Genomic DNA, 25302 nt, shown 5'->3' with positions numbered 1-25302 from the left:
TTGTGCCTTCCACAGCTTGGGCGGTGAGACAAGAGCCCTTATCGGTGAAGACTGAGGCAAAAAAGTCATTGAGTACCTCAGCCTTCTCCATGTCCCGGGTAACCAGGACACCAGTTCCCTTCCGGAGGGGGCCTACATTTTCCCTGGACTTTCTTTTGTCCCCTACGTACCTATAAAAGCTCTTCTTGTTGCATTTTATATCCCTGGCCAGATTCAGTTCTGCCAGGGCTTTGGCCATCCTTACCTTATCCCTGGCCACTCGCGCAGCCTCTTTGTAGTCCTCCCAGACTACCTGTCTCTGTTTCCACCCTCTATAGGCCTCCTTTTTTACTTTCAGTTGGTCCAGGAGCTCCTTGCTCATCCACGCAGGCCTCCTGGCCTTTTTGCCCGACTTGTTTTTCATCAGGATGCACCTCTGCTGAGCTTGGAGGAGGTGCTCCTTGAATGTGGACCAACTTTCCTGGGCCCCTCTTCCCTCCAGGGCCGCCTCCCATGGCACTTGGTCCATCAAGTGAAAATTAACTGGTCAAGGCTCAGTCTTTCTGAGAGTTGGGTGACAACAGCTGTCAATGAGAAGCCCACAAGGAAATAACTATTTGGGCCTCTATAATACTACACTGTAAAACGAGACAGGTAGCTGCCTGTCAGCTACAAGAAGAAATTAGTGGTTGGGAGGTTACAGCTGGAAATGTCGTACAAGCCGATGGAGGGTACAGTTTCTGAGCTTACTTGACTGTAGGAATTAACATCTGTGATTCATTACCTTTTGCTGCACAAAACCTGCCCCTTCTGCACAGTCATTCTGGTCTGGTTGACATGTCAATGAATAGCATTTCTTTCTTCCAGGCTGGAAAAGGAGTCAGAAACCTGGTTCTAACTTCCAGACTGCGATGTGGAAGGTATCGTTGAAACAGAGTTTTGGCACAGCGAAGGTTATTAGGAAAGTATATCTGTGAGACTCTGTCTCAGGATAACTGTTGCTGTACACTCTAGGTGTCTAGTGAATTTGCATCTTCTTTAGACATACTGAAATTCAAAACTATGTTTCTAAATAAAACAATATTGCATTGTGTTGTATTTTAGATTTCTTAAATTCTCAAGGCAAAATACTGGCTAACCACCTCATTACAAATAATCTCATCTTTAGAGAAAGTAATATCTCTGATTGGTTCAGCAAAGTAGAACTAAATCACTTATGAAAGCATAACACAGAATAACTTCTGAATTGATTTTTCACTCAAGATAGTACTACATGCAAACCTGCCAAAGCTTGTATATTTTATTTTGACATGCTTTGTAAAAGATATTCAGAACAGCACAATGCAATGTCAGCTTACTTTAGCAAGAGTTATTGTTCATTATTCAAATTGTGTTTCTTCTGCTATATTCTATTTATACATTTGCTTCTTTGCTGAAGATTTAGAGGCACCAACTCCTTTGGAGAAAGTATATTTTGGACATTATTCATACTCGTATGTACTTCAAATACCTTTACCTATAGCCTAAAGGGGAGCGTTATTCTTTGTAAGTTTAAAATTATGACATTGTTCTTATTCAAAAGAATTGTTGAGCACATTACGGAATTCAGAAGAGTGTTTTAATGATTTAGTATGTTCCCATCATTTATATTATCCCAATCCTGCTTATTCAAGTTATCGAATATTTAACACTGAATAAAGCTCCTCTGATGTGGATTTAATTATATTTTTTCATTGCTAATATTTCTATATTACAACATTCCTGCTAATCTATAATTGTTCAATCTATAATTAACAGGAAAAGGAACATCAGAAGTTCTCTGGTGTCAGCCTAGCTCTTCAGATTTACAACACTAAATCCATGATACTGTACTTTAAATTCTGTTCAAAATTCAGCAATAACATCATCCTGTGTGCTGTAGGATATTAAATGTAATCTACCAGATGACTCACATAAAATAATGAAGAATGGGCTTTCTGTAACTGTTTCATTAAGAAGAACTAGATTTTTTATTTTCTGTGAGAATTTCTGCTGGGGTAACACATTGGGAAAAACAGTTCAGTTTGCCTTTAATATTGCCTTTATTATTTTTAATGATTGCTGGGATGTATTTCAGTTCCTTAGGAAGCATTTCTCTGCTGAACTAGTGATATCATTTTAACGATACGTTTGTAATGTCATGTTGTAAGAAGCCAGGATAAAATACTTTACCCTGAGGACAGGCAAAGGAGGAACTGTGAGTGTCAAGGAGAAGGAAGAATTTGCTATTGGCCAATACCAAGAGCAACTTTCTCTTCTGTGTTAATTCAGATCTGCCAGCCATTATGGGAGCAAGCTGAACCAAGGATCTACTCATTCCCTGACACTTTCTGCTCACAAGTGCTACTGAGAAGAGGGAACACATATTGGTTCAGAAACTGTGCTCAGATGTCTAATGCGAATAGCCCATATTAGGAATCAGAATATTGAATTTCTCACTGATGTGTGGCAATGAGGATCTTCTGTTTAGTAATTAGCAAATCTGAGTAGCTTGTTTATCTTAATTTCATGCATGTTAATGGAACTATTTCCTGGTGCACAATTTACTGTATCTTCATCTGTGTTTACATTTTGGGACTTTCACCCTTTCTCTGAAGGCGCATTCTCGTTGGTTCGGTCAGCACCAGTGGCTCTTGTATAATGGTTGCTGGATAATTTTTTCCTAAAAGTTCAACTTCCAATTTCTGTCCAACGTTGCTGAGTTCTGTGGGAACATATGCAAAAGCCAGACTCTGCTGAGCACTGTAACTGAAAGTTCCAGATGTGGTGTTGCCAATAACCTGATGAAAAACACAAACATTTACCTTTCTTTTCAAGATGCAGTGAGGTTTTCTTAAAAAACAAACAAACAAACAAACAAACCAAACAACTATACATCTCACATACTAGTTTCAGTATATACACTTCAGACATCAAGCAAGTTTCAAGTGTGTCATGCAGTTCATAATATTCTCTACAGCAGGTGACATCACCTTAAACTAGGAAGTTTTTGTTCCTTGAAAAAACAGTCTATTCCTATTGTGTTCAATTAAGTTTTCACTGTAATAAACATTATACACTTGCATATGCTTGCTATATACAATAATTTAACTGCTTGTGAGCATTTCAACATGCAATCTGTGCTAAAGTGTGGAGGCCTAACCTTTGCTATTGTTTTGTTTCTTTTAAGTGAATAGCAAAAGTGTTGTTAGGACAATCGTGAGCCTGCAGAAGAAGAGAATGGATGAGTTAATACTTGAGTCTGTTCCAACTCTAGTTTCTGTGACTTGATGGTATTTCACATTTTCTTTGTAGATATTTAGTTAGTCTTTGCTTCCTGCTTTAAGATTAGAAAATGGTTATCATAGCTTTAAACCGTTCTGTGCCAGTAAAACAAAAATAATGCACTCACAATTGAAACACAAAGTCAGAATATGTTCATGGAGAATTAACATTAGATTCTTGTAACATGATCTGTAGTCCTTACCTTGCCATTATGCCACACGCTTTCATTTCCCTCTGGATCGACGTTATCTGTTTCCAGGGTGAGATAGACAAGTCGTCGTTTCAGCCCCTTATCTTTAATCTGCTTCAGTGCTTGCTTTCCTGTAAAGTCTGCTGGCTGAAAAAAAATAGAAGAGAATGATGATACATGGTTAATCAGGTTCTGCAAAAAGGTTAGAGATACAAGCAATTAAATTCGTCTTCATTTGTTTTCCTATCACTTAAGTATGCTGTATGAAATATAGATTAAATAAAATCTTTGACTGATCTTTTATCGTGGTGTTTTCATATTAGTATGTTATATCTTGGTAACTTTGTTGAGTATATTAGTTTTTCTAGATCTCAGTCCCTTAGTAATTGTAATTCCAAGTGTAGCAGAAAGATATACGTAGTGAGATGTGTTACAAAACTGTCTGCCCAGTTAAGGCTGTAAGCCAGAAGACTGTGTTTCATTTCAGTTTCTATAAAAAACTTGGAATACAAACACCCAGATCCTAAAGCCCTGGCCTCCCTGTGTGGACACACATCCTTTTTGATGCCACCAGTGTCGTGGTTTTGTTTAATGAGGGGGAGCCTAAGGTGCCTAAGGTGGTAGCTTCTGTAGGAAACTGCTAGAAGTTGCTCCCCTTTGTTCAGTGGACTCGGCCGGGCCTAGGGCGGACCCGTTGCTGGCCAAGGCCGAGCCGATTGGTAGCAGAAAGTTCCCTGATAACGCCTCTGCGATAACGTATTTAAGAAGGGGAAAAAGAGAAAAAAAAAAAAAAGAGAGAAGAGAAGATGTGAAGAAGCTGAGCAGGGGCAGAGGCACAGAGGGGGAGGCGCAGGCCTCATGGGCCTTACAGGCCTCACCCTCTGGCCTCTCGCCAGGCGGCCGACTGGGCCCGACTGGGCCCGGCCCCGCTGCAAGAAGTGGAGAGGAGATGAGAAGTGAATAAGATGTAAAAAAGATCCTGAGAGACATCTGCCAGCCTGTTGTGAGGAACGGCTGCAGACACCAAGGTCAGTGAAGAAGGAGGGGGAGGAGTAATGCGGCTCCTGGCCAAGATTCCCCTGCAGCCTGTGGTGACGACCATGGTGGAGCAGGTTTTCCCCCTGCAGCCCATGGAGGTCTACGGAGGAGCAGAGATCCACTTGGAGCCCGTGAAGGAGCCCACATCGGGGGAGGTGGATGCCTGAAGGTGGCTGTGGCCCGTGGAGGGCCTGCTGGGACAGCCGTTCTGGAGGGACTGTACTCCGTGGAAGAGATGACCCATGCCGGAGCAGTTTCAGGAAGGACTGTGGCTTAGGGGTGGGACCCCACGCTGGAGCAGGGGAGGAATGTGAGGAGTTCTTCCCCCAACCATGAAGCAGAGGCGTGAAACAACGTGTGATGAACTGACCGCAACCCCCATTCCCTGTTCCCCCCCTGTGCCGCTTGGGAGGGGAAGGTAGTAGAGATAATGTTAAGCTTGGGAAGAGGGAAGGGTAGAGGGAGGTTATCTTGTTCTCTGTCTCATTATCCTGCTGTTTGTAGTAATAAATGAATAGTTTTCCCCAAGTCGAGTCTGTTTTGCCCGTGATGGTAACTTTAAGGATTTCTCCCTGTCCTTATCTCAAACCTCGAGCCGTTTTTCCTTATATTTTCTCTCCCTGTTCTCTCGGAAGGTGGGGGCAGTGAGAGAGAGACTGCGTAGTCTGGTCCTGATCAGGGCTGAACTATGACAACCAGCAACCATGATAATAACTTCTTACTATTCCACTTTGGTGTCTCTGCCAGGCTGCAGAGCTGGCCGTTTGCTCCATATTCTTGTTTTATGGTATGTATGTTTTTTTTCCCATATCTACCATTTCATGGGATAATGCAGCATCTTAATTTAAGAATAATAGTATCATTTTGAGTTCCCTTTTTCAGCTTGCCTAAAAAGGTACAAGCAGATTCTCATGTTTCTAGAAGCAGATTGCATAAATATGTGACAAATACAGGGGGACCAATCAGTAAGTCTCTGAATCCTGAAGAGTATATAAGACAGTACATGATAATTTTGAGCTGATTCCTCTGAACTAGCCTGATTCCACAGCCCAGTTCACAGATAGGAGCTTATTCTGCCTACCAATAGCTGTGAGCCTGACTTATCCCACACTGTTATCTCCTAAGTCTTAAACGTAACTTGGACAACTTCCTTATTTAGATGGCTGGATTGAGAATAAATTGGAAAAAGAAGCCACAGAAAGAAGAGTTGTTATAAACTTTGTAGTCCTGGATAGAATGCCTCAAGAACTAAGAGAAAAGATGGAAAAGATAAAGCAAAGATCTCACCAGCTGCTGGTAGTTCCCTCTCACTTTTCATAGAAGTACGTTTCTACTACACAGGAACAATTATGAAAGGAAACACCTACAACTAGAAACACAAATTACAGAATCATGGAATAGTTTGGGTTACAAAGGACCTTTAAAGGTCATCTAGTCCAAACCCCCTGCAAGGAGCAGGGACATCTTCAACTAGATCAGGCTGCTCAGAGCCCTATCCAGCCTGGGGCATCTACCACTTCTATGGTGCTTCACTATCCTCATCGTAAATAATTTCTTCCTTTTATCTAGTCTGAATCAAACCTCTTTTAGTTTAAAACCATTATTCCTTGTCCTGTTTCTACAGACCCTCCATATTTCCTATAAGCCCCCTTCTATGTATATATGAAAAAGCTGCAGTAAGATCTCCCTGGAGCCTTCTCTTCTCCAGGCTGAACAGCTCCAGCTGTGTCAGCCTGTCCTCACAGGAGAGGTGCTCCAGCCCCCTCATCATTTTTGTGGCCCTCCTCTGGACCCCCTCCAACAGGTCCATGTATTTCCTGTACTGAGGGCTCCAGAGCTGGATGCAGTACTCCAGGTGGGGTCTCACGAGAGCAGAGCAGAGGGGCAGAAGAATCACCTCCCTCAACCTGCTGGCCACATTTCTTTTGATGCAGTCCAGGACACAGTTGGCTTTCTGGGCTGCAAGGACACGTTGCCAGCTCATGTCCAGTTTTTCATCCATCTGTACCCTGAAATCCTTCTCTGCAGGGCTGTTCTCAATTCCTTCATCCCCCAGCCTGTACTGATAGTGGGGATTGCCCCAACCCAGGTGCAGGACCTTGCACTTGGCCTTGTTGAACCAAATGAGGTTCACATGGGCCCAATTCTTGAGCTTGTCAGGTCCCTCTGAATGGCATCCTGTCCCTCAGGTGTGTCAACTGTACCACTCAGTTTGGTGTTATCTGCAAATTTGCTGAGGGTGTACTCGATCCCACTGTCTATATCATTGATGAAGATATTAAACAGTACTGGTTCCAGTACAGACCCCTGAGGGACACCACTTGTCACTGATCTCCATCTGGACATTAAGCTATTGACCACTGATCTCTGAATGCGACCATCTGGCCAATTTCTTATCTACTGAATAGTCTGTCAAATCCATATCTCTCCAATTTAGAGACAAAGATGTTGTGAGGGACCCTGTCAAAGGCTTTGTAGCAACCGCTGTACTGAGAGGACAGCTTTTTTTTTTTTTTTTTTTTTTCTGGAGTATTCAGATACTTGTAAGTGCATAGGCATAGAAAGAGAAGCAAGCCTTATAAAACCCTTATCATTTTCATGTTTGGGGTTGTTGTGGGTTTTTTAACCTTTATAAATTCCTCATTGAGAAATGGAAAAACAGTTTCTATAAAGGTTAATGCAGCAATCATCATCAGAGCTTTAAGTACAACCTGGTAACAGATGTGTACTGCTTTTATGGGTCACTTCCAGATTAACTTTATCGATGACAGCTAACTCCTGTTAATATACTAATTACTGGAACCTTGAAGTTGACAACAAAAATAATTTTGTCTTCCACTTCTGAATTACCTTTTAGATATGGAAACCATTAGAGCAGGTGGCTAGCAGGCTTTAGAATCTACATATCTCTGGATCATTCTTTGCCTCTTGGTTTCAGATACAAAATTAAATTTTTACCCAATGAATTTTAACTGGGCCAGGCTTTTAGCTGCCTGGAATAAATCACTACATAGTTCTTATGCTAACTGGAAATGGATTTGGGGGATTTCATATAATGGGTTTGTTCTTTGTTATTTTATGTTCCTTGAAGATTAAGAACATTCCTGTCTTTTTAGAATAATGGAAAAACCTGCAAAAACAACCAAGAGGTAACCTAGAATTCAAACTTTGCAAAAAACACACAAATATATAAATACACACACGCACACTTTCTGCAAAAATGTGTGTGTATATATGGACATATTTAAATACACACATAAATATATGAACACTATATGAACATGTATAAAAATGTATGTATGAAAATATGTGTATGCATGATGTACAAATGCAAAAAAAAAGTGTAAATATAGATTTTCAAAACATTTAAAGCATCTTCTTAAGAAATTCTGATCATATGAATCTGAGTAGGTCAGTCTTTTTATTTTATAGTTCTTGGGTATCCATGCCAATTATACACTAAGCACATTTCCAGCACTATTCATTTTTGATTTTTAAGTGTGTGTGCATGACATCATCCATTCCAATCAAAGCAGCCTTTTGGAAACTAATTCATTCAAACTCAGTCTGGTTATTCTTGGTAACAACTGCTTCCTGTTTCTAGGAGAAAAACAGTCAGTTTGGGTATAGCTTCTGTTTGTTTTAGCTTATCCCACTAAATATAATGCAAGAAAAAAATCCATTCAAAAAAGCTTAATTCAGTAATAAAATTATTTTAAATGGAGGAAAAGCAACAGAAACAAAGGAAAACCCTGAACAACTCCAACCTCAAACAAATATAAAATTCAAAGCTGCTCTTACTGTATCTTAGTTTTAAAAAAAATTCTCACTTGACATGTAGTAACAATGTAAAACCTTTACTACTCAGAGTAAGTCCTAATAAACTACACCTAAAATATAGAAGACTTTACACTATCTTGGCATGAGCTCCCAAAGCATTAAGCTTAATGTAATTAATGTAATGTAATGTTTTTTACATAAAATAAAAACATCTATCTTCTTAGATACAAGATAAAGACAGTATCTACTGCTGAGCTTCATATTCTTTAATTTGAATGCAGTTCATCTGATAAAACCAAGAAAAAAGATGAGTTGTGCTTTTTACTTCTACTACCTAACATACAGATTACAATAGAAAATCATGTCACAAAGATAAATCAATTAAGATTTTCAAATAGGATATAACTAAAGGGAGGCCATTGATTATCTCATCTATTAACATATTGGACATAAATATTTGCCTTGCCCTTGTCCTCATCAGGATTTTACCCTGTGTAAGTTACCATGTGTTTGCTAGCACAAGATAAAAACACTTTTTTTTTAAAAAAAAAAAAAAAAGTTCTGGAGACGTTAACCAGTGAAGTTATTTTTTTAGACACAGGGATGTACCCTGAAAACTTTAAGTTAATATGTTTCAAGTGTGGTTGGCTTTCAGTGACATACAGATCCTAATTCTAATCCTCTGTACAAATCTTTTGTCGCTAAGGGAAGCAAAGGAATAGAAACTATCTATAAAACTTTTTAAAAAAATTTTTTTTGATTGTGCAGTTTAGCAAAATAAACTCTAGGTATCTAGGAAGAAAAATGTCATCTCCATTCAACAATAGCTGGCAGCAAAGATATGCAAATCTCTTAATAATGATATGTTGTAATGTATTTGGCATGTTACTTACGACTGCTGGCATACAGCCAAATTAGGAGCACAAAGCCATCCCACCGAGTAGGGCAGTGCCAACAGCTGCTGCAATCTACTATAACCATCACCTTACAACACGCTGGAGACAGTATCAATGCAATATTTTGAAATTAATTATTCTCAGTTGGATGGTCTTAAATAATCTCAGGGTAACACTCCATATGATACCCCGCTCACAAGGGCAGTAAGTGAAGATCATTTTCCTCCAGAGGTAGCAAATATTTGACAAGTTTATTTTTCTGCAGCAAACCAAAGCTACAGTTTACACCACACAAAGCAATTCTCTGAGAGAGATGTGGCCAGTCTGTATGTATGGCACTTGCATCACTGCGTCTTTCATTCAGTCTGCCTAAGCTCTTCTTGTATGCAAACAGCCAGCTCTAAGAAATTGATACAATATAAACAGCTGATGAATTACTGAATTATTTTGGCTCAAAATTCCTAGCTCAGTGGGTGCTTATTCCTTTACACAGCCCAACAAACACACTGGGAGTGACCTAGGTGTGCATTTTACACAGATAACAAAATCATAATAGATTCTTTCTAATGTGTCTCATACTCTGTATAAATTTATGGAATAAAATCTCTGTTTTATGACCCTCTACACATTGAGTGAAGTAACCACAGAGTATGGTTCCACTCCTAAATTTTAATTTGGAGGGAACAGGACTTAGGTGGAAAAGTACACCGAATAAATATGTTACAGGCATAATCAATAGGGAGTGAAATAAAGGGGCAAGGGGGGGAGGGGAAGTACCCTTCCACCCTCTCAAATACCTAGTACCTTTCCATCACTCCATCGTTTTTCAGATGCCTCTGCTTTCCCCTAGGCTCCTTATCCCTTCTTCAGTAAAGGCTGTGCTCTTTCTTCTCCCTCCTCCTTCCTTTCTTACATGGAGTAGAGATGGCACAAAACACGACCTTACACCTGTTTGTAGAGTGGGGTCAGTGATTACTACTGGAGTTATTCCTCTCAAACAAGAGGGAAGTTGGAGAAAGTGAAGGAAGGCTGGACAATGGCAATAAGGGGGAGTTACAGAAACTCTTGCAGGTCAGTTTGTCCAGCATCGAGTTGAAGCAGTGCTCCCAGTAGACCTGGACAGCAAATGCCAGGCATTCCACCCACTATGCCTGCTCTATAAGCCCTATACTGGATTTTAGAAGTGAGAAGATAAAAATGAATAATTTGCTATGATACTGCAAACACAGCTCCCCTTTTAAAGTCAGTGATTAAGAAAAAAAAAAAAAATCAATTCAGAAGTGGAAAATATAAATAAATAGTTACAAATGGTTGCTTTCTTGGTTACCCCTACTCACCATGACCCTCTTGCAGGTGAAAGGTTTTGATTTCATACTGCTGCTTATCAGCACTACAGACCACATCATCAAAGCGTAGAGTCACCAGATAAGAACAGTAGCCTTTTACACAGATTATGGTATAAATGACTACAGATGCTGCAAAGCTGCAGAGACCCAGAGCCAGCATGTACATCTTTTTTTCTGCCACTTTCCCCCCACCCTTCACCTAGTGCTCAGCAGTGTTTGTGGCCAGAGCCCTGGAGGCCCAACGCAGGACTGATAATTCTGCTAGTGCCCCTTTTTGGAGGGCATGTTCTCTGCAGTCAGAATCATAGAGTCATTTAGGTTGGAAAAGACCCTTAAGATCATCAAGTACAACTGTTAACCTAACACTGTCAAGTCCACCACTAAACCATGTCCCTAAGCGCCACATCTACACATCTTCTACATATCTCCAGGGATGGTGACCCAACCACTTCCCTGAGCAGCCTGTTCCAATGCTTGACAATCCTTTCGCTGAAGACATTTTTCCTGATATCCAACCTAAAGCTCCCCTGCCACAACTTGAGGCCATTTCCTCTCATCTTGTTACTAGTTACTTGGGAGATGAGATAACACCCACCTCCCTACAGCCTCCTTTCAGGTAGCTGTAGAGAGCAATGAGGGCTCCCCTCAGCCTCCTCTTCTCCAGACTAAACAGTCCCAGTTCCCTCAGCTGCTCCTCATAAGACTTGTTTGTTCAGACTCCTCACCAGCTTCATTGCCCTTCTCTGGAAGTGCTCCAGCAACTCAACGTCCTTCTTGTACTGAGCGGCCCAAAACTGAACACAGTATTTGAGGTGCAGCCTCACCAGTGCCAAGTACAGGGACATGATCACTCCCCTACTCCTGCTGACCACACTGTTCCTTATATAAGCCAGAATGCTATTGGCCTGGTTGGCCACCTGGGCACACTGCTGGCTCATGTTCAGCTGGCTGTCAACCAGCAGCCCCAGGTCCTTTTCTGCCAAGCAACTTTCCAGACACTCTTCTGCAAGCCTGTAGCTTTACATGGGGTTGTTGTGACACAGCTGCAGGACCCGGCACTCAGCCTTGTAGAACCTCATACAATTGGCCTTGGCCTATTGATTGAGCCTGTCCAGATCCCTCTGCAGAGCCTTCCTACCCTCAAGCAGACCAATAATCTCACCCAACTTGGTGTCATCTGCAAACTTACTGAGGGTGCACTCAATCCCCTCATCCAGACCATTGAGAAAGATATTAAACTTGCCAGTTCAACCTTTTTTGGTGTTCTTTCTCTAAACCACATCTGTGAAATTATAAAAAAAAAAAAAGCCTTTTTCCCTAAAAAAAGATTTATCATTTTGTGCTCTAATAAGGACATATCAGTTTACACCATGGTACTGAGCTGGTCTGACACAACTGAGGGGCAGTTCTAGCAGAGTGAACAGGAGGGAAACAACTGACTGGAAAGAGGAAGGCATGAATCTATAATATTAAACTGCTACCACAGGAGTAAAAGGATGGAGGCACAGTCTTATAATTGCTCATCCTAATTTCCCAGGAGATAACTTATGTGTAGTTATGCTGGAGGTTAGGTCAATACACAAGGACTGTATCTCTGATTTACAGTCATACACCCATTTGTGTGAAGTTGCTGGGCATGACACAACTTCTAGTCATCATGAATAAGGAAGCAATTAAATGCTCCTATGTCTAATAGATGCAATAGTAAAAGACACCTCAGAAATCCAGTGCCAAAGTCAGAAGATGAGGTAGGGCTTGTAGTCTAAAAGGCATTTTTGACATAAAAATACAGACAGTCAGAGTAGAGTTGATGGAGATAAGACATAAATAATGAGAAGCAGGCAGGGAAAGGAGAAGAAAACAAAGAACATAAAAAAAAAAAACAAAACCAACGCTGCTGGTATAGTAGAACTAAGAAAAACTGAAGGGAGAGAGATTCTGTGTATTGTATAATCTGGAAAATGGCTTGGAATGGAGAAGAAAGAAACTGCCCCAGTAAATAAACAGGGCTGCAACAAAGAAACACTGGCTCTGATAATGGTATTTCCTCCTCGTGGAACAGACATTAAATCTTAGCTAAGCACTCAGATCCCGGCCTGGAAGAGTGCAGCAGAGCAGAGTCCCAAAGGGATTCCATCATCTACCGCATTCTCTTCCCAAACGGCAGCTGCTGCAGAGGGAGTGCCCAGGAGATGGCAGTCTTGGATATAGCAAAAAGGGTCACAAAGCCACAGCGAAGTAGGGGATGTTGTAGCTGTTTGCTCTTAATGACTATTGGCACTATTGGGTTCACATGAAAAACTCTTCTGAAAGAGTTCATTTTTGTGAGCTACCCAAATTGACATGGAGGTGTTTCACTCTAACATCAAATTTTATTAGGACTTATGGTCCATTATGCTCAGGAGAAAAATAAGCTACTTTAAGAACACTGAAGTAGCTAAAAATAATCAACCTCTCCAGAACACCAAAAAGGTGCATGCTAGCAGGTTTTGAAAATACAAGCAGCTTCTGAAATAAGGAAATATTTTTTTCTGTATGTCAATAGTGAACATAATAATCAGATGAATTTAAAGTGTAGCAAGAAAATTTCTTCTAACGTAAGGATAATGAATCATTAGAAAGGACTGCCCAGGGAGATTGTGGGATCTTCAGGACTGAGAGGTCTTTGTAATTTCACACATTAAATTTTTATACATATGGCAGGGTAAACACAGCTGTAGTTGATTCTGCCATAGAACAAAGGTCTGGAGTAAATAAATACCTGGTGAATGCTACTCTCTTTCTATGGCAATATTTTAAAAAGCCATTAAATTTAAACCAGGGTTTTGAAAAATAGAAAGCATTCAGAGGTCATGTGTGATATCTCTGACCACTTGAATCTGAGGAAGTTCAACTCTGCAGCAGAACTAAAACAATATTCTGTGATGTGGAGAAAAAAGAATTGCAACTTCTTATTCTTTAAAGATATTCTGTGAAGTTCCTGCTACAAAGGCTATTAGGACTCTATTGAATAGTTAGTAGCAGAGTGCTTATTCATGAGATGAAAGTATTAGTGAATGAGGCTGCCTAACAACTGATCTAATTTATTAATGTAAGACCAATTGAAGAAACGAAAGACAACAAGTATTAAAAAAATTCCACCTCCAAACCAGACAGATTTTGTTGTGAAGTTATGAAGACCATGTATACTCTAAATTAGAAATTAATTGTATTACTGTCCCTCTGCTTTGGTTTAATCACAGCCCATCCTGCTCATTTGTGTAAGGAAGCAACTAACACCAACTTTAAAGAAAAAAGGAGTATCAAGCACAGTCTAGAGGAAACCATCTAGAACAATACGACGTCTTCACCCTTACTCGTAAAATGAAAGTTGCAACAGAAATCCTGAGGAAACAGATTTACTTATTATCATGCTATAATTTAATAGACTGTAGAAAAAGAAATTGTCAACTCAGGCTTTTAAGAGTTTCTCCTGCTACTCATCACAAAAAAAAATTAGTGGTCCATATGTACCTGAAGATGATGGATACACTAAACTTTGTAAACACAGAGAAATATCAGGATTTTATTGGGAATTTACACCTCTTCATATTTATTCCCCAAATGTTTGAATGTCCTCTCGTGGAAATTAAAATACTTCTTGATTGTGTTACCTTCACTAGTATTTTGTTGTACATTGACTTTAATCTGTTTCGAAACTGTTTACATTTTCCATGGCATACCTCGAAATTCACCTATGGTCTAGTCCTTCTGCCCATTTCGTGAGCTATTTCAGCTGCCTGATGCACGGTAAGAAGCACTCCAGTAGGGAACTGAAAAGTTTTAATTTACACAGAAATCAGCACTCTCCCCAGTTGGGGGCGCATCCCTGTCAGTACACCCTACAGACCAAGATGTCAAATAGATTTAAGTATCTGTTGCTTGTAGTTTGCATCATGTCTGCCATTTTCCACAGAAAGTTTCCTTAACAATAGGAGCATTTTGCTTATCTTCAGTCACGGTGGCCTCTAAGGAATGCTGAGGTCTATGCCATACCAAATGGACACCAAAACCAGAGGCATGGAATTGGGACTCACAGCCTCAAGCTGCCAAGAAGCAGAGTAAATAATCTCACATGGCACTTCATGCTGCACTGTTTAGACCACTTCCAATATCTGAGTTAGCTCAGGTGTCAACATACAGTCACAATGTCAACATAGAGTCACAACTGCCCTCATTTGAGTCAATAAATAAATATAGATAATTTCCTTTTTCACATTACTTCAGCAAAATTGGCAAATGTTTTAGGCTGACATCTCACATCTATGCTGGAGATTAATTCCATGCCCATACATCTACAATGTGAATATCTGCTCTAAAGAGCTGTTCCAACCCTGCATTTCAACCAAGCAGAGTAATGTGAGGAGCAATAAAGAATGAAGTGCGTCATGCACATTAGAGCCTTCACATATTCCACACGGGCATCTTGGCAAGCAACAGTTTTTCCTGCTTATGGCTGTTTTCCTGCTTATACTAAAAAAAAAAAAAGAAAAAGAAAAAAAGAAAAAGAAAGCAAACAGATGTATCAAATGGAAGTGAAAAGAAAAACTAGTAACTGTAACATTTTTCATTGCACTCTCCTGTAATCCTGCTAATGCTTTCCTCAAGATGGTGAAGTTCGTGATGAGTTAATACAACAGAATCCTGTTCCATAAGATTCTGCATTTCCCTTGCATGTATCACTTTCTCTGATTAGGGTGAAATTACAGTACCCAGAGGAGACACCTATAACTCCACTACCTGTAGGAACTGCCGTTGACGTTCCTGGCAGCACCTTGCCTTCCAGCTCCATAGCTCAGCAAGAACAAGTTTAGATTTTGTATTTCATGCTAGAGCACACACTAATGTTAGATTAGGACAAAAATTAATGTTTTATGAATCCTGCACAGGTTGAAGAACTTTAACACCTATAGATAGATTAAACATGTGGAGAGGAAAAGCATCTTCCTGCGTTCATCTCTGTTACTGCCAGTGAAATTGTCTCATAAAGATAAAACCACCTTTTTAGCTTTTAATATGTCTCCATAATTCTTGTCTACCAAAAGTAGGCAAGAACAAGTTATGAACAGAGGACCTCTTCAAAACTCTATGAACAACTGATTGTTATCTTTTTCTTAACCAAGATATAATTTAACTTATATTTGACTCATTTCCAAGTTGTCAGTCAGAAATACTTCTGAAAAATCTGGGGTTTTTTTGAGTAATTGCCATAAGAGGGAAAATCATGCTACATGCAACTCTTTTAATAAGAATAAGTGAGTAAAATGTTTTTACAATATGAACAGGCTTGTTCAGCTTGCATATAGATAGCACACATTTACAAAAGAACATGACTCAAATTTCTCTATGAAAATAAATCACAAAGAGTTATTTTTCATGCAGACGACATTGAGTATTTGCAACTTCCTGACCTAATGTATAATTTTGTTAGCAAGAAACATGGAAAAATAGGAAACTTTTTTTTTAAAAAACCTAATTGGTACTTAATAAAGTAATTATTCTTGTATACAGTGAAAAAGTTGCTTGGTTCATTTTCTAAACCTGTTTTACAGATACTTGTTTTTCTTTTCAAACACTTCAAGGAATAACCTTAGGCATAATAGAACACTTTGAAAATAATAAGACCTACCTTGTTTAGCTTTATAAAGTACTCCAGCCCAGCTTCCAAAGGATTAGTGTCGCAATTCATCTGTTTAAAAAAAAAATTACCATCCATACATGATGGACTATCACGGCTTTTGGGTTTGGGGGTAGAGGCATTTATTTAGTTATTTCGTGTAGCCTTCTATTTACTCCTGGCTCAATGTTTTCCATGTTGCATATATGCAACTTCCATATGAACAGACTATATGCTTCCTATATGTGGTTGCAACAGAATATCGACTCTTACGTCTAATATAAAGTATAGCTATGTAAGTCATTCATTTAATTTTCAATATGCAAAGTAAGTGCACATTTCAGTAAGAAATAACACCTTTTATCAAAGAAGAATGGAACCTGCAGAAGACTGAATAACTGAGGCATGTACGTTAATTGCAACACAAGCAGAATGCCTTAGCAGGAGAGGAAAATAAAACACAAAGCTAATTTTATTTACCACCTTCCCATTAGCTGTAGGGGGAATTATTTGTTAGGCAGCATTTGAAGCAAGAATGAAAATAATTATCACTGGGCAAATGAAATGGACTCCTAAATGCCCACCATTTCATCTTCCAGAGACCTTTCTGTTCCAAAAGAATTAGGAAAAATTTCAAGTAAGCAGAAATTATACTGATTTTCCCCAAATTCTCTAGGCCCCCTGACTAGTTCTGTATTGTGAGTGAGAAAATTTAGCAGAAACAAACTAATGGGAAATGAAAAAGTTCCAAATACATTATGAAGGAAGAATAATTGTCCTCTTATGACATAGCTATTACAGAAATAAAACATTCTCAGAATCTATCAGCCAAACCATTGATTTCAAAACACTAGAGCTCAGCAAAACCCTCATAATTTTGTTATACAGAAAAGGGAAAAACATCAGTGAATCAAAATAAGTGTCTCTTTGCCAGTAGTGCAATGGGGTATACCAGTTTTTTTTTTTTTTTAAAAGACACTGTTCAGAATTATAGCAACTTTTCCTACTGAAGGTAAATTTTCTTTTCATGTTAAACTGAGAAACTGGAACAAACACTATCTCAGCTAGCTCTGACTAAAAGCTGTATAGTCATAGTCATAATGAAATAAAAAAAAAAAAACAGAAAGAATAATAAAGAAGTTATATTTTCTGACCTCTGCCCCCCAGGCTCGGAAACCCTTTTCCAGCCTTAATGCATTCAGAGCATACGTTCCAAAGTTGTCAATTCCCTCTTTTTGGCCAGCTTCCATGATTGCATTGTAAAGAGCTATAGAATCTTCTTTTCTATGATAGAGCTCCCAGCCCAATTCACCTGTTATATAAACAAGATTAACAGTTTCATCAGCTCAGCAATGAAACAATCCTAATACAGTCCTATTCTTGGTAAAAAGCAAGGACCTATGCTGTATGTCTTAATTCACATTCTAGAGTCAATTCTGCCATCACATAGAAAGTCTAATTCCCTGCAAGAACCACCAGATGATTTATGCCCTAGATCTAAAGCAGTGGTATTATTATTCTGATTTAAACTGTTAACAGAAATCAGGGAGTGGGGAGAATAACTGATAAGAAAAGGTCATGTAGCGAAGTCACTATGAGAGATGAAGCAAGGGCATTATAAACAGATGATGACTTGGCAAGTGAACAGCAAATGTAACTGAGTGTAAATAAGCATAAAATGAGTATATTGTATCATATTTAGTACAAAAGAAAGAAGGACTTCAGCTGCTTCAGAATGGTCTGAATTCAGTTAATTGCAGTAGAGAGGCATAAAAATATTAAAAAATAAGAACTAACTGAGAAAAACAAATACTCAGCATTACAGCATTACATTTTCAAGGCACTTGACAAACACTAATATACGGTAATCCAAAAACAATTCTTGACGTTGGTTTTGCAGCAAATACCACAGAGGTTATCAGAATTGGCCTTTTGTTCTGTAAAATAAATATTTACACTATAAGGTATCCTAGAGAAAAAGATCTTGGAAAACTCAGCACAAACCCTGACCAGATCATATTTGAAAAATCAACGTACTGCATTTCCTCACACATTTATGTACAAAATGTGATTAACCTATTGCTTATGAATATATTACAAGATTTACTTTTCAACATAATTTTAGTTACACTTATTATTTTATTTATTGCCTCTTTCCTTAAGAGTCTTTTTTCTCTGTTGCTTACCTGTGTATGATATCCTAATAGCAGTCAGAGCAATATTGGAAAGTTTCAAATGTCTAGACTGGAGAAACTTAAATGAGCCGTCACTCAGATCCTCACTAGTCAACTTCTGGAGGATCTGTCGGGCATATGGACCTGCTACACCAAGTACTCCCATTTCATCTGTCACATTTTCTATTTCAACTTTGTATCCACCTCTCGTTACTTCTTCTTCTATCCATCTGCATGTAAAAAACAACAGTGATGTTAATTTTTTAATGAAAAACAACTGATTTAGACAAAGATTAAAAATGAGTAATGTTTTGTTAAGCGTTCATCTTCCTAGCAGCTCCCAGTCCCATACCTTCTCAAAACCAAGGGAAGTAGGTGCTAAATGCGACAATCAAGTCCGTCATTGATGTTAAACAATGTTTTCTGGTGAGATACTGGTATAGGAACACAGCCAGCTGGGATACAGCCAGGAAAGGAAACAATTTAAATGGGTGGAACGGTATTTTCAAGATAAAAGAAAGAAGTGATCTCACAGAACTGAACACAGATTTGCCTTTGGATCCCAAATGTGTTAATAAAAAGTGAATATCTAAAAAGAGTAAGCAATAAACACAATGAACATAAGAAATCTCAAAATAAATTCATCTGTCAACCGAAATGTACAACGAGGCTTGTTCCTTCCTTTAAACCTGAAGGTTTAAAGTATTGGCAGGAAGTTCAGGTTTGAGTTTTGATTTAATCAAAAATGTCAGCTAAGTAGTGTCTTTCAGGAAGCTCACAAAATAAATGAAAGGAGCTTATAAAGTACTACTTTGTTAAGAAGTGTTAAAAGATCTCAGGCGTAAGGGAGTACCAAACAGGACTGCTGAAATTCTGTAGAAGTAAATGCATTAGGTCTGGTTCTGCCATTTGGTTCCTGAATGTGCCAATGGTCCTACTGATTCCCACGGAACTGTTATTAAACAGTACATTATTCATCATGTGTTGGGGTAGCAAATTTCAGTCTTTTATCTGTTAATTCATTCTTCATAACTGATTTCTCAGAAAACTCCAATAAGAAAAACTCTTTTTCTTAGTAGGTATGTACAGCCACTTATAGCACTAGAAATGTCACTTCCAATGCTCATCTATGAAAAGTATTTTAATGAAAGTCATCCTGCAGCAGCTTCTACCTTTCTTTCTGTTGATTCACTTTGTGACCTGAGAGCCCAAAGCAGAAGACATTATCACAATATCAGGAAGACTGCACTACCCATCTGTATTAGCCAGGTCAGTGCCTCTGGGGTCATCCATGTTTAAAGCCAATTTTCTTTTTTTGCGTAAGAGAAAACACTAGAAAGGAACAACCATGCTGTGTTCCATCATACAGTGCCAAACACAGACAGGTTCAACAACAAAACAAGAACTATCTCAATTGAAGTATATTACATAACTATCAGTAAATTCTCCATCTTTTTGCACCAATGATAATCCCATATGCAACTGCTTATACTTCAGGATCCAACTCAGCCAAGTTTCTAAGAAACTAAAATCAATAAATAAGTAGAATTCTCTTGAACCTAGCAAAAGGTTTGTTGAGTAATAATTAAGAATTTGGCACTTAGTAAGAAAGGTTTCTGTATTATTGTGACTGTATAGCACTGTGTACTTACTGTATCAAAAATAAACTAACCTCAGATCATGAAGTTCTGACCCTGAGCCAGTTACAAGCATAAATTCTCCAGGATACAGCTGAGAGACTGTTAGCTCAGCATAAACTTTTCCTCTCGGTGTTAACATATGGCTTATATTTGTAGAACCCACCTACAGGGTAAAATTTGCAATTATTAAAAATGCAAAACAAAACATTTGAATTCTTAAACATTATGAAATATATGGAAATATGTCTTTACTTAAAAGAATGGTTTTATGTTTGTTCTGCTATACTATAATAGGAGCAGACAGATACACAATTGGTCAAGCTTAAGCCTTACAGTGGAAATGTCACATTTTTCTTCATAGAAAAATTGGAAATTTTTGAAATGAGATAAATCAAGACCTTTATAAATATTTGTTAATTGTGTATTACACAAGGTGTTCTTAAGCTACATTTAAGAATGTATTTTCAATGCACATTCAATCAATTTTAGTTTGTTCTCTGATCATCAGAATAAAAAATTCTACATGTTATTGAAAAAAGTATTCTTTTTCAGTCATGTGAATAAGGCTTTCAGACCCCAACAGGACAGCATTACTTTGTCCCTTACTTTAAAGAAAGAAATACTGAGCTGGCTTATGCTTTAGTGGTCCTGATTTATCTATGCTTTTATATTTTATGTAGTTGCTGACTATGAATCTACATCTTTGTACATTTGAATTGAGTTCTGTGTAGAAATGTGATCTCTAAAGGCAATTTTTCAAATAACAGTTATTTAGCTGAGACCATAAAATGTATGTTCATACAGATATCATCCATATAAATGGAAATATGAATGTGCCGTAGCTGTTGTGGTGATCTGGTTCCAGAAGCAGAATTTAATCTCTCTGATTTCATTCTGCTTTCACAAGAACCTTGTCAATCACCCAGTCAGTGCCCAGATTCCAGACAATGACTGGAAAAATGAAAAATATTGCAGATATTAATATTCTTTTGCAAGGTCATATTACATTGATATAGATACTGACATATTACAGGCACATAAATTAATTTTCAGGATCTGATGGTAGTCACACTCAGCCTAGATGTGACACAACTATATGTCCAGTAACTTCAGTGAATAATTTTATGATGCAGACAAGCATGAATGGTACAAAAAATCAGACAGCTTAAATAATCAGCTGTTGTGAATGCTGGATTTTTAGGTGCACTCATAAACTGTTCGTTCTATTTTGCCATCTATCTTTCTTTTTCCCCTTAGCAACACTGATTAAATGCCATAGAAAGCACTCACTTTGTTCTCATAATTCCCTATTTAATCTTGCTTTCCTCCCACCTCATAAATATACTCAGCAAGTGTTATCCATGCCCACTGATGACAGTTACCCCGTCTCTACCTCAAGCTACAAAAAAGACAAACTTTTGATCTATATTGCTACCACAAAATTAATACAGTAAAAAATATGGCCAATGACAATTCAGGTTCTTCTTTCTCCTAAACCTACAGAACACCATTCTTGTGGCTTCCCATTCAGTTGGCTCTGACTTCTGAGAATATGTTATCTACTTTCATAACTATAGTCTCAGCATGCCTCCTGTTTCCCAATGCTTCCTCCCTCTGGTGTCTGAAGCAGCTAAACCCATTATCTACAGCAGAAAGTTAATGAAATTCTGTACTGAAATGAGCAAACCCCATGGCTGTAGCACTTCAGAAAGGAACAACTGGCTTGCTGGAGGTTTTTCTCTGAAGTTAAAAACACTCGATGAGAGTGGTTGACCAAGCAGGAAGATAAAGGGATTCGTGGAGCACTACCATAAATTGAGGATCAAGAAAAAGAAACCTGGGGTAGTTTATCACAGTATGCCATTTTTTAAAACAGGATCATATTCTGAGGATCTGAGAGCAGCCACATTTGTGGAGAAGGGACAGGTGTGAGCTCAAAGCTGAATATCTTGAATATTTGCAACCCTGCCTGCTTCAAGCAGCCAGCTGTAAAAGACATCCAGTATGAGGGGGGGTGGAAAATAAGCATGGGTCACATTTAAAAAAACAAACAAACAAACAAAACTGTTCCCTTGGGCATCCAGGAAGAATACAACATGCAGCTATGGCCAGGCAAGAGAACTGCTCTCTGCTGCCTGAAGCTGACACAGTAAAGAGCAGCTTTAGGTGGGTGGCTGCCAAGTCACTCTAGTACTAGAGTGACTTCTAGTAAAAGAATTTCAGGTGAGATCCACTTGGACTTCTTCAGACAAAGATTTGAAACAAAGAAGGTTCTGTGTTTCAAGGAAATATATTTTTACTGTAAAGGTAACTGAGCATAGGAACAGATTGCCCAGAGAGCTGGTGGAGTCTCCATCCTTGGAGATATTTAAAAGCCAACTGGACTTGGTCCTGGGCAATGAGCTTCAGGTGACCTGCTTAACCATGGAGTTGGACAAGGTGACCTCGAGCAGTCCCTTCCAACCCCAACCATTCTATGATTCAGTGATTCTATGATTTGTGCCAGAAGGTACTTCTACATGGGGCTAATCTGGTATAAACTCAACTGTCTGTGCTCTTAACTGAGTGAAATACATCTCCTGACACAGCAACTTCTCCAAAGAATCTGAGTGCTTGATATCTGAAAGATATAGCAATAATATTATGCTTCATTTTCCATTCCTGAAACAGATCTTGTTTGTCTAAGTCCTCCATTAAAACAGTTATCACTGTCCCATTTACCTTTGGAACAACATTTGCAAATAGATGATCCAGCAGCTTAACAGAATCTGTGCCTTTTATTTTAAACTTGCCAAATGGTGACAGGTCAATCACACCGACTTTTTCCATAACCTGTTTATACTCACGACCCACAGGGTCAAACCAATTTGTGCGCCGAAAACTGGGTCTGAAACAGAGCATTTATACACATAAAACACAATTTGGAAATTTTGTGCTCTTTTCAGCAAAACCTAGTCTTCAGTTTCTTCAGTTTAATAATCATTCAAAAGAGATAGACTTCCCTAATTGTAGGTAGCTTATCCAATATTTTCCTTGGTCTAAGATAGCTTAATTATTAAAATCCTTTAACAACAGAGAAAGATATGGGTTGATATTTTATCAACCATTTTGTACAATAAACTGTGAACTGTTCAAATGTTAAAAGAAGTAGTAGTCTGTCGTGTAAATTTACAGCATACTTTGTTGCTGAATCATTTATTTGAGTTTAAGGTGTCAAAGGCTTTATTTCTGAACAGCAGAGTGTGTCTCTTTACTCCTTTATAAGCCTCACTTAGATTGGGACTCCAGTGTTCTTGTGGAAAACATTTATTTGCTGGATGCTCCCTGATTCAAGGTAACTCTAGATAACTCTAGGTAGGCAGGCACAGAGGAAAAAAAAAGAAAGGAGGATTGGGTTTTTCATTTCCTGGGAATTATAGAGAGGAATCAGCTTTTTCCTGAAAACCTTATTCTGTGCTGCTTGATCAAATACTAATAAGGGAGAAAAATACAAATTTATAATGAACAAATTGATCTCTGTCTTTTCCTTTAGCTAGGCTGCTCCCTGATAGCCCATTTCTAGAAGAGTTACAGGATACATTGATTTGTGTTTTGAAATGTCTGCATTATCAGAATGAAATGGATTCTAAACTATAGAAAAAAAACAATAATGGAAGGTCTAACTAATAGATACCTTTACCTGAAATTAATGATAAATGTATGTTTCTTATTAAATTTAACTCAGCTGGCCCTTGCTGTCATGACAATTTATCAGGGGGAAAGGAAGGTAATCTTTTATTTACTTGTATCCAGTCTCATCTCCAGGTTTGTAGAACCAATGAGGTTGCTCCCATCCTGCATGAAAGCCCATTGAACATTTTGATTTCAGCAAATCATACAGCCCACTGGTTCTCTCTGTTGGTCTCCCAGCAAATCTTTCTTCTTTAGGATAACCAACTAGAGGAGGGGAAAAAAAAAACATCCCAAAACCTATGGCATACTGAATTCTGTACATCACCAAGATAGAATATGTATTAATATATACATAGAAACAGAGGAATATATAGGCAGGCTTTGTTGGAATCCATTTTCAGGATATAAATGTATTTTTAAAAATACCTTCTTACCAATATTATTAAAGCCATAAGATTCTCTTGCTTTGGCTGCTGTGTATTCTGTGGTGGTCCACTTTCCATACCGGTTAGGATCTACTTCTATCAGGTCAAATGGAGGTTCCCCCTCAAGGATCCAGTCACTGAGGTACTTTCCTATGCCACCAGCATGTATAATGCCATACCTTAAAAACAGGAAAAAGTTCTGTGGTGCCAAGTGGTTGTTTGTTTGTTTTTGAAAATCAGTACTAGCATATGCTACTAATACACCCCCTAAAGTATCTGAAAATTTTCCCTCTATTTTTTTTATTTGTTTGTTCTATTTTGTCTTGTTTTCCAAGATTACATGCTTTATTGACAGATATTTCTACTGACTCATTTTCAGCAGCAAAACTCCATTGCTATTGCACAGCATTTGCTGTGCTTGAGATTACAGCAATTTCTTTATTTCTCTAAAGTTCAGAATTCAACAATCTTTTCCATGGACATTAGAACTCTTCAGTAATTAATGCTAAAGAAAGTTCTCAAACTTCTGATATCCATTAAATACACTTCAAAGCCACAGAATACCTCTTCTTTTTCAACCAAATTTGATTACACCAGACTCAGACTTGAACACCAGATTAAGACATTCTAGCAGCTACAGTGAATATTTACATTACAGTGACAAGAGCAACAGCAGCAAAAGTCAGCAGACAAGACTACTGAGGCAGCTTTAAAGAATCAGAGAATGTAGAGGAACTGCAGATGAAACTAGAAGACTTGCTTGCAGTAGTGCCAGAGCCTGAAGCTGCCTTTTCTTACCTGATTTACCTTCTCTGTTCTCCACTACAAGAAAACCTAGTTCCAGAAAGCTTATGCTAACAAAATAAATATGTAGAAATTTTCTGCTACCAGCCTACAGCAAAAGCCCGTCCTGTTTCTACATGAGTGTGTGAAGGATAAGACTGTACAGGAGATCTCTTGTTAGAAACCTGCATTAAATGTTTCTAATGCAGCAAAGGTAGATGTTCTTGACACAAGATAGCAAAGGTAGATGTTCAAAAGTCATGAAGTGATAGATGTAAGGTTTCCTTAGTTAAAAATTTTGCACATAATTCTAACTTTCAAAATGCTTGACATCCACAGGGAAAAAGCTATGTGTGAAATGTTCTCCTGCAAGGTACTTGAAGTGGATGACTGAGGACAAGGATCTTCACTGTGTTGCAA

The 25302-nt window shown here is 38.5% G+C and overlaps 1 protein-coding gene across 1 annotated transcript in view; it reads right to left on the bottom strand.

Annotated features, from left to right (window-relative positions):
• Positions 1-1579: 1579 nt before the first annotated feature.
• The window catches only part of DMGDH (dimethylglycine dehydrogenase), a 46777-nt gene continuing 23054 nt past the window's right edge, over positions 1580-25302 (bottom strand). Inside the window, exons 8-16 of the mRNA XM_086771482.1 lie at positions 24109-24278; positions 23785-23938; positions 22724-22889; positions 20035-20165; positions 18375-18592; positions 17343-17500; positions 16201-16260; positions 3485-3619; positions 1580-2798 (exon numbers count right to left, since the gene is read on the bottom strand). Of these exons, the coding sequence (XP_086627608.1) occupies positions 2583-2798; positions 3485-3619; positions 16201-16260; positions 17343-17500; positions 18375-18592; positions 20035-20165; positions 22724-22889; positions 23785-23938; positions 24109-24278 (1408 nt within the window). The 3' untranslated portion in view covers positions 1580-2582. The remainder of the gene's footprint in view (positions 2799-3484; positions 3620-16200; positions 16261-17342; positions 17501-18374; positions 18593-20034; positions 20166-22723; positions 22890-23784; positions 23939-24108; positions 24279-25302) is intronic.

This window comes from Chlamydotis macqueenii, chromosome Z, assembly GCF_036417535.1.
Source record: "Chlamydotis macqueenii isolate bChlMac1 chromosome Z, bChlMac1.mat, whole genome shotgun sequence".
Lineage (NCBI taxonomy): Eukaryota > Metazoa > Chordata > Aves > Otidiformes > Otididae > Chlamydotis > Chlamydotis macqueenii.
Note: the sequence above shows the minus strand (reverse complement) of the source record. Positions and strands in the feature narration are given on the sequence as shown.